General features: G+C 44.1%; 1 protein-coding gene across 1 annotated transcript; it reads right to left on the bottom strand.

The window, feature by feature from the left end:
- Positions 1-525: 525 nt before the first annotated feature.
- LOC100273657 (BCL-2 binding anthanogene-1) lies at positions 526-3,858 on the bottom strand. The gene is made up of 4 exons (NM_001148071.1): positions 3,353-3,858; positions 2,288-2,550; positions 2,055-2,201; positions 526-924 (listed from the first exon to the last, which is right to left on the bottom strand). Exons 1-4 carry the CDS (start codon positions 3,522-3,524, stop codon positions 727-729), a joined length of 780 nt encoding a protein of 259 aa, NP_001141543.1. The 5' UTR covers positions 3,525-3,858; the 3' UTR covers positions 526-726.
- Positions 3,859-16,037: the final 12,179 nt, after the last annotated feature.

Here is a 16,037-nt window from a genome sequence, read left to right on the forward strand (position 1 = left end):
AGCATTCTTTAGTTGCCCCTGAACTGGATGAATATGAAACCACCATTTTTTTCTAAATTAAATGTAACATCAAATAGGAACTCAAATCTATTATTTATGTACGGATACATTTTGCCTTATTATCATACTAATTTGGCCAGACAGGTAAGCTCCCGTCAGTGGTCACTTCATTTTGCATTGAAGAAATATGTAATGCTTTTCGATAGTTTACGTACCCTACGTTGTTGGGCAACAACAACCGTGAATTCATGAAAACCTATTATCGGTAAAGATTAGGAACAGCTACAGCGTCAGCTTGTACATGGTGTACCATCGCATTTAGTAATGTAGAGGATCTGGCTAGGGTATAGGGATGTCACATCAACCTTACTGAACACAGGCGAGAGGTGGTAACGAGCTTTACATTTTACACTATAAAATTTAAACTATATTTCTATTTATTTTTAAAATAAAATAAATTAAGGACCCTACCTTATTGTGAATCACCAATAAATAGCACGCGAATGGCACTGGCAGGAGCATATTGAAATATGACCCTCAATGAGCGATGCAATTCACATGGTAGTATGGCAGTGGCACGATCTGGTAACATTCACAGAATCACAGGCACTTGGGACGCCAAAAGTTATCAAACGTGGTGCATATACACAACACCTCGCTGCCTCGGAAAGGAATGTCCATACCGATCTCACAGATTTCATGATACATCAACAGCTTCATCTGAGCCTAGTCGAACTGCTCCCAGTCAGTGTTAGCTTGCGTTGAAGAAACACGGGGAGGTGGAGCACTCAAGCTGCCCATGCCGTTCTCAAACGTCTCCCACTGCGTTGTTACTGAAACAGCCTTATTATGATCGCTGAAGGGGTTTGCATTTCTTGCTTTCAGCTTATCCAAGGTCTCCACAAGGGACTGAACTCGGCGCACCTGAGATGTTGAAGTATTGAGCTATATCAGGCAACTGGTTCTATAAGATGAGCGTGTTTTTTTTTACTATAGTTAAACCGTTTGTCATAGAGACCAACACTAAAAACATCATAAGTGTGAACCATGAAATGCTGTGCACATCAATACAGCCTACTAGCCTCGACATAATTAACCAGCAATTTGTGCTTGTACAAGTACCAAAAATAACTCATAACAATCCCTGATGATGCTTCTGAATGCATAATCTGTTAAATCAATCAACCTTTTCATATGTTCTTATAGATTAAATTAAGCCAGGAAATAAGAAAGGTTCTAGATGTACTCTTTTCACCTTTGCACAATTTTGAAATTAATGTCGGACACTTGATGGTAACTGGAATATTCTAAGTATTTATGCAACTAGATCAAGGGTTTGTTTGCCCTTACACAGCAAAGTTTGTGTAGAAGTGAAGCTAGGACAGAAGAAGGCCAACAGACAAAGTCAGACTAGCAAAACCTGGCCATTGATATTTATTCAACTAGATAGCCTCAATATAGCGAGACACTCTCTACAGAAGAAATCGGCCGAAGAAATATTAGTTCACTACACCACCACACAGAGTGCGGAAATCTGGTCAACAGACAAAGTCAGACTAGCAAAATCTGGCCATTGATATTTATTCAACTAGATAGCCTCGATATAGTGAGACACTCTCTAAGGAAGAAATCGGCCAAAGAAATATTCACCAGAGTGCGAAAATCTTGTCATGGGAGGGCATGCTTAAACTAAAAAAACGCAATTACTCCCGAGACCATACTACTGTATGAAAAATTTCAAGATTCATATGACAAGTATCACTACAAGATGCTAGGTTAATCCGTCAGGACTTATGATATATGCCAACCATCCATACTTCAGGAACTAACTACTTTTTGAGCAGGCATCAAGGACTCATTGTATGACTACAAGAAAAGGTACTGCTGAAATTTCTACTTCAGCCAAAAATGTAAGATCATGTCATGCCATATCTCCAACATCAATATAATTTATCCTGATGCATTACATCATAAACATTTCAGTCGCTGTAATGCATTCTCATTGAAGATGTAGCACGTTTGAAAATATCAGCAGCGATTGTTTAGTTGTGTACCTCAGCCTTCCTCTGTGCCCTTGCTTCTCCTTCAGCTTCAATGCCATCGAGTTTCAGCAGCTGCATCATAAGCAGCTCCGTCAAGACAACAAATTCTTTATCCTCAACCTTTCTCCCTCCTAGTACATTCTTCTCCAAGTCACACACCTACAAAGGAACAGCATGAGTACCAGAAATGCTTTGGCACATGAATGCTTAAACAACTAAGGAAGGCAGATGGAATGTCCCTTCACCTTAGCAGACAGCTTATCAACTTCAACTCTAACACGAGCAACAGCCGCACATGCCTTCATCATGCTTTCATCCATAATCACAGGCTCAACCTTCTGCTCTATGTTGGCAGGGGCAGGCTTCTCGAGCAGAAGCAGCTTTGCTCCATCCTTAACACCTGCCGTGTGCAGGAACTCTCTGTCACTCTTCTCCTTCCCACGGAAGAAGAGCCTCTGCCTCTCAGGCTCCAAGCCAGTAGTCTGAACAAGGATCCTCTTCAACTCACCTTCATATACAAAATTACAAAGTGCCTATTAGAATATTGTAAACCAGCACCTTCAAGCAATCAATGCAGAAGCAAGAATCATTTATGCAGGTTTATTGATTATTTGGGGGTAAAGGTAATCGTATCTGCTTCTTTCCAATGATAAACTGTATACAGATTGACTGACAAAATGCTCCCCGCGCATGTAAAGACCTACTAGGTGATGTAATGGTTTGTCCCATTGCACGTGAGGCTATAAGCCAATGAGGTTCCAATTGATGTTTGATCATCACAACTGGCCAGGTGTTATTAATGTACTACATCCGTTCTCGAATATTTGTCGCCGGCTTGTTCATTTTTAAACGCTAGTGTTATCAATAAGAAGAATAACTAGTACTACTTATGGATCAATGGATGGTATAAGTACTACTACTTCTATAACATTGAAACAGATGGTCAAGGATTAGTACGAAAAGCTAACCGATAACAGTTAGTAGGTATCTTGTCGCCGTTCAGCACGGTAAAGTTGCCGGAGCAGGGTCATGATCGATTCATCAAGTACGTAAGCACTTTTCATCCTGACATGAAAACATTCGAGAACCATCTGTTGTTCGTCTAGACTCGTCTGGAATCTAAAATCAATAGCTGGGACTGGGAGAAAGAACTGAAAAATCGTGTTGACTTAAACTAAAATCCACTAGATTGTCAGTTGACATGTCAAGATCCAAAACCCAATTCCTCCTATACATCTTCGCCAAAGCGAATATGCGACATAAGGGAGTAGGGATCAGTAACGACTAACGAACAGGGTTGGCTAGCGTACCGAAGGTAGCCTGCGCCGGCACGACGACCTCGCGGAAGTTGGCGCCGTGGGAGACCCTGATCCTGATGACGGGGCCGGCCGCCTCACCGTCCCTGCGCTGCACCAGCATCCCGCCGGGCCGAACCTCCCACTCGCCCTCGGCGTCCCTCCCGCCCGATCTGCCGCTCATCATGCTGCCGTCGCTGACGCCTTTATGGCTCCGCCTCCAGCGACCGACCCACTGGCTGGCTCAGCTCGCGCTGAACGCGAAAGCGACTGGGTGAGGGAAAAAAGAGTTTGGTGGCGCGTGGCTTTTGCGATGGGTGGCGGGGCGACCTCCCGTGTGCCTTCCCTCCCGGAGAAGCAAGCGTGGAAGGGTTGGGGAGGAGGGGAGCGGAGGTACGAGTCGGCGGTGGGAGTAGGATTTTGCGAGAACTTGCCGCAAGTACAGCTTTGGATGCTCGCGAGGTGCAGGCGGGGACGATGGATGGGTGGACGGAAGGACTGGACTGGCTTGGGGAGTTGGCTCCGGCCCGGGACGGATACCGTGTGCTGCTGTGCGCTGTTGCTGTGCTGACTCGCCGTGTCCGCCGTGGATAGGACGGTCCCCACGAGAGAGCTTATGGGGTCGGCGAGGACCGGGCCTCATTAGGGCCGGCCTCGTGGCATGGTCGAGAACTCGGTGGAGACTCGAGAGGTTGTGCGGCGCTCGGTTGGCCCCGTCCCCCACGTGAAATTTTGGTTTGGATGAATCATCCGCTTCGTGGTGTGGCTTTCGTGTTTTTTTTTTGCACTTCGCAACGGGCAATATCATGAGCAGCTATCCCAGGCTCCCAGCCCGGTACAAAGGACTCGTCAATTCTAGTGTAGGACCCTTTGCTTGTTCAATCTCGGCTGCGCCTGCGTCTAAAAAAAAGTGAATGTGGATTTGAGATTTACTGCGTAACAGCTTTATGGTAAATCTAATATTCACAAATTGTTAATTTAAGGTACACGACAGTTCCAGATCTAAAGATTTTGGTTGGGATGACCTCTTTAATTTGCCCTTGAGATCGTTTGAAAATATCTACTTTATATGCTATACGTGTTCTATTGATATTTATTCACAAAAATGTTTTTAAGCAAATGCAATATTTTCACATAAATACTCATGAGATCAAATGAAGACTAATTTCCATTGCATGCTAGTCCTAAGCAAGAGCAAGTACTATGGTCATTTCATCGTGAAATACATCCATAATAGCGACATTAGCTTCTATACTAATACCATTTAATATGACTGCATATCGGTTATATCTTTCGGGTATTATTAGTACAAAATTAGGATCATGATCGAAACAAGCGAAGTGCAAATCTGGCACACAGCTTTAAGGATAAAACCGAATACCCACAATACATGTAATCGGATCAAGAATCACATGTATAGCGATGTCATATAATAGACTATATCAAAACACAATGCTTTATTATATCAAAATAGAGTATTTATTACATAATCGCGATACTGTTTTAAATCCACCAGTAGACCTTCCAATCTCAAGCCTAGAACTCGTCGTAGTCCTAAAATTTCTAAGTTCAGGACACATGTTCTCCATATAGATATAAAAAGTACATAGGACAGGGGTGGAAAAGGCTAGAGTGAGTACTTTCGCACTCAACAAGTACCTCACTTTGGTAAAAGTGGGTTGGCTATATAGTGGGCTAGCTTGAGCGGTTGCTTTTAGTTGATCAAGTTTTATTTGTGCTTGAAAAGCATTCTAACCCTCTTTTTATAAAACATTATGTTTAGTAAAATCCCTTACAAACCAATAACTTCAACGTTCATTATATCCACAATGAAACGTTCATCAAGTCCCATGGTGAATCGTTACATTATAGTAACCTTTTGAAAATTCGTTCATTGCATCCCACAATGAACCATTCATCAAGTTTCATGGTAAAAATTTTGAAAACATGTTCATTGCATCTCACAATAAACCATTCGCCAAGTCTCATGGCGAGAGTTTTGAAAACACGTTTGCTGCATCTCAGAGAGGGCCATTCACTGCATCTCATAGAGGACCATCTACAACAACTCAAAGCGGACACATCACCAAGTCTCATGGTGAATTTTTGAGGTTTTTAAAAAACAAAACTTCTAATATGTGAGAACACCAATGCCGCTCTTAACAATGAGCACGACCGATTGATCAGTTTTATGACACTTTGCAAAGGTTGTACAACTTTACTCACAAGTTGCGGTACCCACTTTATCGGGTTTGCAAAATCCTTCACCTTTTCCGAGGAGGTGTGGAAGGGTTCACTAGAGACCTTTACAAAGGATCTCTCGTGTGTATTACACTATAACATAATATCTACAGTCGATCTCATGTTATATCTTTCCATCACAAACATCACATGTAAGCCCTCCAGGGCATCCAATCCAAGGCCTAGTCAAGCATAACTAGGGCCAAAGTGCCTTCCTCTGTCCCCATCTGCCATAGCTAATGTCCACACAGTTTCCCTCTAATTACTTGGTCAAGGCTAGAGCCATAATAGTCCTTATGGTTGTAATGTTTGTCTTGGGTGGTCACTCAGTGAATCGGTCCTTAAGGTGAGGTACTTGTGTAATCCTATCCCATGCGTCAAGGCCCCCATGGTTTGCTAAAAACATCTTTTATAAATAAAGCTCCTATAACATTTTGGAATATTTCACTTTTGAAAAATAAGCACTAGCATTTGACTACTAAAAAGATTCTCAAATTCTCGAAAATAACAATAGGTTAAGGTAAACAATAATAGGGTAATCATACTAGGAGCAGTATTTGACCAAAATAATAATGAGCATTCAATGTAATGGAAGATAGGAGCATGTAATACTTGCCTTCTTCAGGGTTTCAAGGTCCTCAAAAGTGGGGTCCTCGAGATAGGTACAATACTCTGAATCTACTTGTGTACGTATAACAAACATGGGCATAAAATAATAAACAATTCACCAAACATGAAAATATGGTTCAAAATGGTTCTATAATTATTCTTGGCATTTTTAGAATTTATTTGAGACCAAACATTTAATTTGGATTTAATTTGGAATTTATTTAAGACATTTTTGGATTTAATTTGAATTATTTGAGACACAAGCTACTAAGGGTATATATTTAATTATCTATAGCTTCTATGGTTTAAAAAGTATAAATACAGTCCCTGGTTTGGATTGGCGTGGACTGTGGGTTTGTTTCCAAAAAACCCGGGGGCTCTTTAATAAAAATACCACCTTTGAATTCTGACCATTGGATTACTGAAAGTCGCCAAGAGGGGGTGAATAGGCGAACCTAAAATTTATAAACCTTGAACATGAACTTTACTCGGGGTTAGGATTAGAAATAAATACGGAGTGCGGAAGATAGTTTTTCTTGCTACGAGTTGCTCAATCAATGCAAATAACTTTGAGAGCTAACTCAAAATATTGTGAGCAAGATAACTTTTAGAGAGAGGGAGAGGGAAGAAACAAATCGAATGGTGATGATCAACACAAATGAACATGGCAATTTGTTTCCCGAGGTTCGGTTCCAATGAACCTACTCCTCGTTGAGGAGGCCACAGAGGTCGGGTCTTTTTCAACTATTTCCCTCTCTCAATCAATCACCTAGACCGGTTGAGTGTTTCTTCTTAATCTCACAGGTCACAAGGACCCCGCAAGGATCACCACACAATTAGGTGTCTCTTGCTAGCTTTACAAATCACTTTAGAAAGTTTAGAGAGAGATGAAGAAAGCAACCAAGCAATAAGAGCAACAAATGGAACACAAATCTCACTCTCTCAAGTCACTAAACACTATTAATCACTTGGCTTGGTTGCGGGACTTGGAGAGGATTGAAAGCTTTGAATGTGTCTTTGGAATGTATTCTTTTGCTCTTGTATTGAGTGTTGAGAGTGAAAAGCTTGGATGTCTTGAATGGTGGTGGTTGGGGATATTTATAGCCCCAACCACTATTCTAGTCGTTGGCTGTGTTCTATGTTGACGGGCACACTAGAGAGTCCGGTGCGCACCGTACACTGCACTGTTCATTGTCCGGTGCACAACACGTTAACCGACCGTTGGGTTTGGAGCAGTTGACCGTTGAATTTGCCTATCCTTGTGGTGCACCGGACAGTCCGGTGTGACCTGACGTCGCAGACTGTCTCTGACTTTCTGATGTTCTGAACTCATAGCAGTCTCGTCGCAGTCGACCGTTGGCGAAGATGACCGTTTCTCGTGGGCTCACCAGACAGTTTGGTGACACACTGGACAGTCCGGTGATTTTTAGCCGAGGAGCCCTACATTTTCCCGAGAGTGGCCAGTTCGCTGGGCGCGCTAGCCTGGGCACCGGATAGCCCGGTGCGCCTCTAGCTGGTGCAAATCTGTTTTGCTCCAAACCTATAGAATTGCTCCAATGGTCATTTTCCTTATATGTGAATGTGAACTTTATGCACCTGAGAAAAGATCAACTAGGCAAACTAGTTAGTCCATAAGGTTTGTGATGGTCGTCGAACACCAAAATCGATTATTGGAAAGGGTAGAGGCCATTTCTCTTTCAATTACATGTGGTCGATTAGTATTAAGAGGGGTGGTGTGTAGGTGGCGGAACCGACGACGGTGTCAGCCTCCGCGACGGTGAGTTTGCTAGCAAGGTTAGACCGACCATTGTGGGGTTTAACTAGGGCTATGAGTTTCCACCAAACCATGACAACTATGACATACTCAATGAGCATGGTTGGGGTGAGGGAGCAACCGAGGGGGCACAAATAACGATAAGGTTATTCACGGTGGCCCAAAGTAACTACAACGACGAATAGATCTAGGTCCCTGATGTTCCCCTCACTCTGCTGAAGTTAGTCCAAGCCCTAGCGTGCCCCAGACCCCCCTCTCCTCGGTCGCGATTCCTCGTCGGAGTTGCCCTGACTCGCCCGGAGCCTTTCCCCCGCCGTTCTCCCCTCTCTGACCCGGTCTCGTGGTCGAAGCCCCACCAGTGAGTTCACTGAGTCTTCCTCTTCATTTCTAGCCAACCCCGGCGACCCCAGAACCGTCGTAGCTCGCACCCGCCCCAACTCCGACGACCTCACCACCGTGAGCAGGAGCAGCGCCGCCCACAGCCGTCATCCCTCCCGATGTTGATCTCCACCGTCCGATTATAATCGCACGACCTAGATCACAGGATACCGCTTTGCACATGCACGCCCTGCGCTCGGACCCATCTGTCGGCCGCCTGTGCCCCTGGCACCGGGCCCGACCTGTCTGTCCGCCTCCCCGCCTCGGTCACTGACCGCCCTGGCCCGCTGGTCAGTGCGCGCCCACACCCGCGTCCGCGGATCTGTTCTCGACCGTTGATCTCAGATCAAATGGCCAAGAAAGCCTGATACCCCTTCGCGCGGTAATTTTATTAAAGAGACCCTCGGTTTGTTTGGAATCAACCCGCCGTCCCTGGTCTTCGCGCGCAGGCCCCTGAAATCTTGCAGATTGAACCCTAGGCTTTTAAATAATCATAGAATTAGATCTAATTTGGTATTTTAAACTTCCAAACTTGTTTATTTCATATCTTTTGCATATGAACTCCAAATTTAGTGATTCAAATTGCAAAATGTTCATAGGAATATTCTTTGTTCAAATAAATTGTGTTCATTCAGAGTCTAGACACTCTAATTTTTGTGCCTAACTATAGATTAGTACATGTATTGATTTATTCACTTAATAAAATAAATAAAAAGGAAACCCTAGTGGTAAATAGATGTGTAATATTGGGAAGATAATAATATGTGAGGTATGAATTTATCTCTGGTTTAAATTTGACATCTCATTAAAATAAGTAGAATTGGATTATGTAATCATGGACAACACTTAAAGAATAATCAGCTACTAAATAAGATTAGTTCACCCTATAATTTAAACTTCCTTTTGAGTCTATACTTTTCTTTTTGAGATGTGTTCCCATGTTTGTACATGATTGATGTACTATTCCTTTGTCATTTACCAAATGTATTGAATGTATGATCGCTTCATTTAGACAACGAGCAGCCTGTGGTTCCTGAGTGTGTTGTTGAAGATCATCCTGAGCAACAACGTGGTGAAGGCAAGTGTCCTCTAACCTATTATGTCCTACATACTTTATAATTCATCATCCCGCATTACATTATTAAAACCTAAGGATTGACTAGTCTGTATTTACTTATCCTTGTTTACCTTTTTGGGTTAATCATGGTTAGCTTATGCTATTGCTTCAACTTAATCAATGAACATGATGTGAATATTTATGATACAATGATGTTATCCCGATGATGATATTGTGATATTTTAGGGGACTCAGGCCATTTTCCTGAGTACCTCTCCGTAAGGACCTGTTCATGGAGTGACCACCCGGGATAACAGTGCAACCATGAGGGTGGAATGTGACACACTTAGCTGATTAATTAGATAAACCTGGGGGTGTAGTTGTCTTTGCCTAAGGGCCGTCAATGGGGCCGGGGCGTAGTGCTCGCTCTGCCAAGGGGGGTGCAGAGGTTCATTCGATTTGGTTTTGTTAGTCACCCACCTTGGGGAGGTGTACTGCGTTTGTACGACTGGCGAAATCTAACGAGAAGCTATGCACTAGGGAAGTCTTTGTAAAGGCTACGTAGTGTATCCCTGGCCATTCACCTTGGTAGTGAAGATCGGGTCTGTACAACCCAGGCTGGAAAGGGATCATGACTCGTTGGTAAAGTGTGCAACCTCTGCAGAGTGTTAGAAACTGGTATATCAGTCGAGCTCACGGTTAAGAGCAGCCTTGGGATCCTCTTTGATTAGAAGAACTATGATTACTTTTATGATGATGGTTAATAAAGATGGTTATAATTTTGATATCTGGTATTTCCTCTTGGAGAGAGTACATTTGGGTAATAACTGGGTTATTACTAAAACTTAGCTCTACTAATAGTAATAAATACTTGACCAACTAAAAGCAACTGCTTAACCTTAACTCCACATACAGCTAGTCCACTTTAGCCAAACGAGACATTTGTTGAGTACGTTGATGTGTACTCACCCTTGCTTTACAAACCACCCCCACCCGAGGTTGTCCCCATTGTACTCAGTGCTCAGGAGGAGATGCTGGCAACATGGATGACTTTGAGGAGTTCCAGGACTACGACGAGTTCTAGTTTTTCTTAGTGGCAAACCCCTAGTCAGTTGCATGTGTAGGCCTTATCTACTACGTTATGTATTTCCGCACTTTGATATTAATGTTAATGGCTATGGCTATGTATTAGACTCTGTGGATGTCTTGGACATCTTATTGTAATAAATTATCTTTCCGCTATTTACTTTGAGCAATGTGTGATGATGTCCAATTATGTAATCACTGTGTACGTGAGTTTCTGATCCTGGCACGTACATGGTTCGCATCTGGTTTTCCTTCCAAAACCGGGTGTGACAGTCTCGCTTCGCGAGGTGTTGGGTATGGTCCCCTTGTGAGGTGGCCAAGGAGGGACGACTGAGTTAGATATGAGTCCTCATGCCGCTGTGTTGACGGGGGCTCTAAGCGGGATTCCGGAACTTTGCCGTGTGGAAGAGTCGTAGATCAGGAGGCTCTTTGTGGGCGAGGAGCTGGAGCTGATGTTATATAATTACCAGGAGTGAAAGGGAAATAGGGTTAACATTTCCCTACAACTAATTTTGGTGGTTGAATGTCCAACACAAACATATGACCTAACTAGTTTGCTCTAGAACTCATGTATTACAGGTGCATAAGGTTCAACACAAACCAATAAATATTCAAGTTAGGGACCCAATTCAAAAGGAGCAAAAAGGACTTAAGTGTGTTGTGGTCTGGCGCACCGGACTGTCCGGTGTGCCACCAGACAGTGTCTGGTGCACCATGACCGTACAAACCCGAAGCAGCCACTCTCGGAAATTTAAAGGTGCCCTCTCACTATAATTCACCGGACTGTCCGGTGTGCCAGCGGAGCAACGACTAACTCGCGCCAACGGTCGACTCTGACGGGTGAACAGTGCAGCACAATACCGTGACAGAAGTCAGAGCAGCAAGTCAGAGGGGCACCGGATTGTCCGGTGCACCACCAGACTATCCGGTGCTACAAGCAGACAAAGGCGCCAACGGTCAACTACTCCAGAACCCTAACGGTTGGGTGACGGGGCGGCACACCGGACAGTGAACAGTACCTGTCCGGTGGCGCACCGGACTGTCCGGTGGCGCACCGGACTGTCCGGTGCGCCCATCGCTAGCAGCCTCCCCAATGGCTACTTTGGTGGTTGAGGGCAATAAATATCCCCAACCACCACAACTTCAAAGCATCCAAGTTTTCTAAATATCACATTCAATACAAGAGCTCTAGCATTTACTCCAAGGCACGATACAAAAGATCAAATCCTCTCCGAGTCCCAAATTCACTCCAAACACTTAGTGGCTTGTGAGAGAGAGATTTTTGTGTTCATTCGAGTTCTTGTCGCTTGGATTGCCTTTCTTCTTTTCCTATTCTTATTCTCAAGTGCTTTGTAAGCGAGGCAAGAGACACCAAGTGTGTGGTGGTCCTTGCGGGGTCTTAGTGACCCGTGAGATTAGGAAGAAGGCTCACTCGGTCTAAGTGACCGTTTGAGAGAGGGAAAGGGTTGGAATAGACCCGGTCTTTGTGACCTCCTCAACGGGGACTAGGTTCTTTGGAACCGAACCTCGGTAAAACAAATCACAGTGTTCACTCGCCTTATTTCTTGGTTGATTTGTTTTCCCTCTCTTTATGACTTATGTTTTACTCAAACACTAACCCCGACCTTAGTGCGTGTTTAAAGTTATAAATTTCAGGTTTCGCATATTCACCCCCTCTAGGCGACTTTCAATTGGTATCGGAGCCCGATGCTTAATTAGAGCCTAACAACTCGAAGTGATGTCGAGAGATTACGCCAAGAAGGAGATTATGACCGACGAAAAGGCCGCAAGCTCGAGGAGGACTCTTTCAAGAGAGTCCGGCAACAAGAACAAGGAGGAATCCTCTTCCTTCATCAAGTCGCTTCAGAGAGGTGACAAGAAGAAGAAGATGAAGAAGGTCGTCTACTACGAGACTGACTCTTCGTCACCCTCCACATCAAGCTCTGAGTCGTCCGTCGCTTCTAAGCGCCATGAGCGCAAGAAGTATAGTAAGATGCCCCTACAATATCCCCGTATTTCTAAGTGCACTCCATTACTTTCCGTTCCCCTAAGCAAACCACCATATTTTGATGGTGAGGATTATTGTATGTGGAGTGATAAAATTGAAAGGGAAATGTGCCCTTGGGCAATTTCTATAAGTATTTTGGTGATTAGATGCCCAAAACATATTAATTGAGTCCTTATGTGCTAAATATGTGAAAAGTGCAAATCAAAGTACAAGGTATGTTTCTAGACTTGGTATATTATTTTGTATACTAATGTGTTTGTCTAAGTGCTAGAAACAGGGCCAAGAGAAGAAGAAATGCAATGGAAAAGTCTTGGTTGTGTGCAGCCAAACTCCAGCTCAGTGTTTGGTGCCCAGGCTGACCGACGATGAACCAGCTGCTCTCGGGAATCGACGGAGTTGTACGACTATAATTCACCGGACTATTCAGTGAGTCGTCAGCGACGAACTCGTCGCTCTCAGGAAAAGGAAAAGGCGTACGACTAACATTCATCGGACTGTCCGGTGAGCCAAAGGCGCTCGCGGCCAACGGTCGGCTGCGTAATCCACGGGCGACGCGTGGCCCACAGCAACGGTCGGTTGGGCACACCGGTTACACTACTTCCCGAGGTCCACTAGAAAGGATCTTCTTACTAGAAAGGATCTTTACGACTGTTCCCATCAACACTTAGAAGAAAACGGAGAACTTTTTTGATCTCCAAGAACCAGCCCAGTAGCCCCCGAACTAAGGATCCATCCAATACTGCTTACTTCATATCTCCTAACCCAAATGGAGCCAACCAGCCCCGAGGAGCAACAGTCGGATGTGCCCGATATGGAAGGAGATTGCACACCGGACATGAACAGTGGTTGTCTGGTGGTGCACCGGACTGTCCGGTGCACCACTCGACAGAAGGAAGGAATTGCTTTCCAAGTTGGTCTCCAACGGCTCCTAGCTGCCTTGGGGCTATAAAAGAGACCCCTAGGCGCATGGTGGAGCCAACCAAGCTTACAAGAAACATTCTAAGACTTCCAGACTCTGCCTCCACGCATTTGATCGATTGTGTTAGTGATTTGAGCTCCGTTTGAGTTGCGTACTCCCTGTGATGTGTTTTGAGCTCAAGTCTTGGCTTGTGTACGTGTGTGTGCTGCGGATTTGAGTCTTGCGTGTGTTGCTCTCCCTCTCTTACTACTGTGATTCTCTTGTGACAAACTTGTAAGGGCGAGAGGCTCCAATCTGTGGAGATTCCTCGCAAACAGGAGAAAGACGATAAGGAAGAAAGTCATGGTATTCAAGTTGATCATTGGATCGCTTGAAAGGGATTGAGTGCAACCCTCGTCCATTGGGACACCACAACGTGGAAGTAGGCAAGTGTTACTTGGCCGAACTACGGGATAAAAATCACGTGTCTCGTGTGTAGCTTCTTGTGATTGCTTTGTTCGCACGAGCGTGCTCCACAACCACTTGATTTCACTAATTCCTTAGCAATCAAGTTTGTGGCTATTTAGTGTTAATTTTACAGGATCACCTATTCACCCCCCCTCTAGGTGCTCTCAATTGGTATCAGAGCCGTACTCTTCATCTAAGAGACTAACCGCCCGAAGAGATGGATTCTAAGGGAAAGGGGATGGTGGTCAACGACAAGGAGAAGGAGTCCCTCTTCAACGAGCCAAGTGACGACAAGCCCACTGACTCAGGTTCGAGTCATAAGAAGAGGGACGGGAAGAAGAAGAGGCGCATCAAGAAGATCATCTACTACGACAGCGATGCCTCCTCTTCTTCACCAAGAGACGACGATGACGACGACACTTCGTCGAAAAAGAAAATGGTTAATCAGAACTACTCGTTTGACTATTCTCGCATGCCATACAATTCAAATGCGCATTTACTATCGAATCCCCTTGGAAAACCTCCACACTTTGATGGAGAAGACTATTCATTTTGGAGCCATAAAATGCGTAGTCATCTATTTTCTCTCCATCCTAGTATTTGGGAAATTGTAGAGAATGGGATGCATTTTGATAGTACTGATAACCCTGTGATTATAAATGAACAAATTCACAAAAATGCCCAAGCCACTACTGTGTTGCTAGCATCTCTTTGCAGGGATGAATATAATAAGGTGAGCGGCTTGGACAACGCCAAGCAAATCTGGGACACCCTCAAGATGTCTCATGAGGGAAACGATGCCACCATGATTACCAAAATGGAGCTGGTGGAAGGCAAGCTGGGGAGGTTTGCGATGATCAGGGGAGAGGAGCCAACTCAAACCTACAACAGGCTCAAGACCCTGGTCAACAAGATCTGAAGCTATGGGAGCACAAGATGGACGGATTAAGACATCGTCCGACTCATGCTCAGGTCATTTACACTAATTGACCCCCATCTTGTCAACCTTATTCATGAAAATCCCAGGTACACAAAGATGACGCCTGAGGAGATCCTTAGAAAATTCATGAGCAGGCGCATGATGGTGAAGCAGGCGCGATACGTGGATGATGCGCTAAATGGTCCACTACCCATCTACGAGCCGCAGTCTGTTGCTCTCAAAGCAACAAGCAGCAAGGAGGCACTACCAAGCAAGGTAGCACAAGTGGAGGCTGTCGGGCTCAATGAGGAAGAAATGGCACTTATCATCAAGTGTTTCAAGACCGCACTCAAAGGACGCAAAGAGTACCCCAACAAGAATAAAACAAGGGGAAAGCGCTCCTGCTTCAAATGCGGTAAGACTGGTCATTTCATAGAACAATGCCCCAATAATGATAATGACCAGGGACAAGAAAAGAGCGGTAAGAGGGAAAAGAAGAAGAACTACAGGAAGGCGAAGGGCGAGGCGCACCTTAGAAAGGAATGGGATTCTGACTGCTCTTCATCTGACTCCGACGATGAAGGATTGGCTGCTTCGACCTTCGACAAGTCTTCGCTCTTCCCCAACGAACCATACTTGCCTCATGGCTAAGGAGAAGAAGGTACGTATTCGAAATTCCCCTAAGTACTCCTCTTCTAGTGATGAGGATTCTTCCGATGATGAAGTAGATTACACTGACTTGTTTAAAGGTCTAGATAGAGCAAAGGTAGACAAAATTAATGAATTAATTGATGCTCTAAATGAAAAGGATAGATTGCTAGAAAAGCAAGAGGACATTTTGTATGAGGAACATGACAAGTTTGTTAATGTTCAAAAATCTCTTGCTTTAGAAATTAAGAGAAATGAAATGATATCCTCTGAGTTGTCTGCTTGCCATGAATCTGTCTCTAGTTTAAAAAAAATAAGTGATGAATTAAATGCTAAGCTAGAGGAAGTTAGTAAAACTAGTTCGTGTGTAGAGCATGTTATTATTTGTAATAGATGTAAGGACTTTGATGTTGATGCCTGTGATGAACATCTTATTTCTATTGCTAAGTTAAACAATGAGGTGGCAAGTCTTAATGCTCAACTTTAGACTTGCAAAGTTGATTTTGATAAATTAAAATTTTCTAGGGTGCCTACATTATTGGTAGACACCCCTCAATTAAGGATGGACTTGGTTTTCAAAAGGAAACCAAGAACTTAACAAGCCAAAGGACTTC

Source organism: Zea mays, chromosome 3 (genome assembly GCF_902167145.1).
Source record: "Zea mays cultivar B73 chromosome 3, Zm-B73-REFERENCE-NAM-5.0, whole genome shotgun sequence".
Classification (NCBI taxonomy): Eukaryota; Viridiplantae; Streptophyta; class Magnoliopsida; order Poales; family Poaceae; genus Zea; species Zea mays.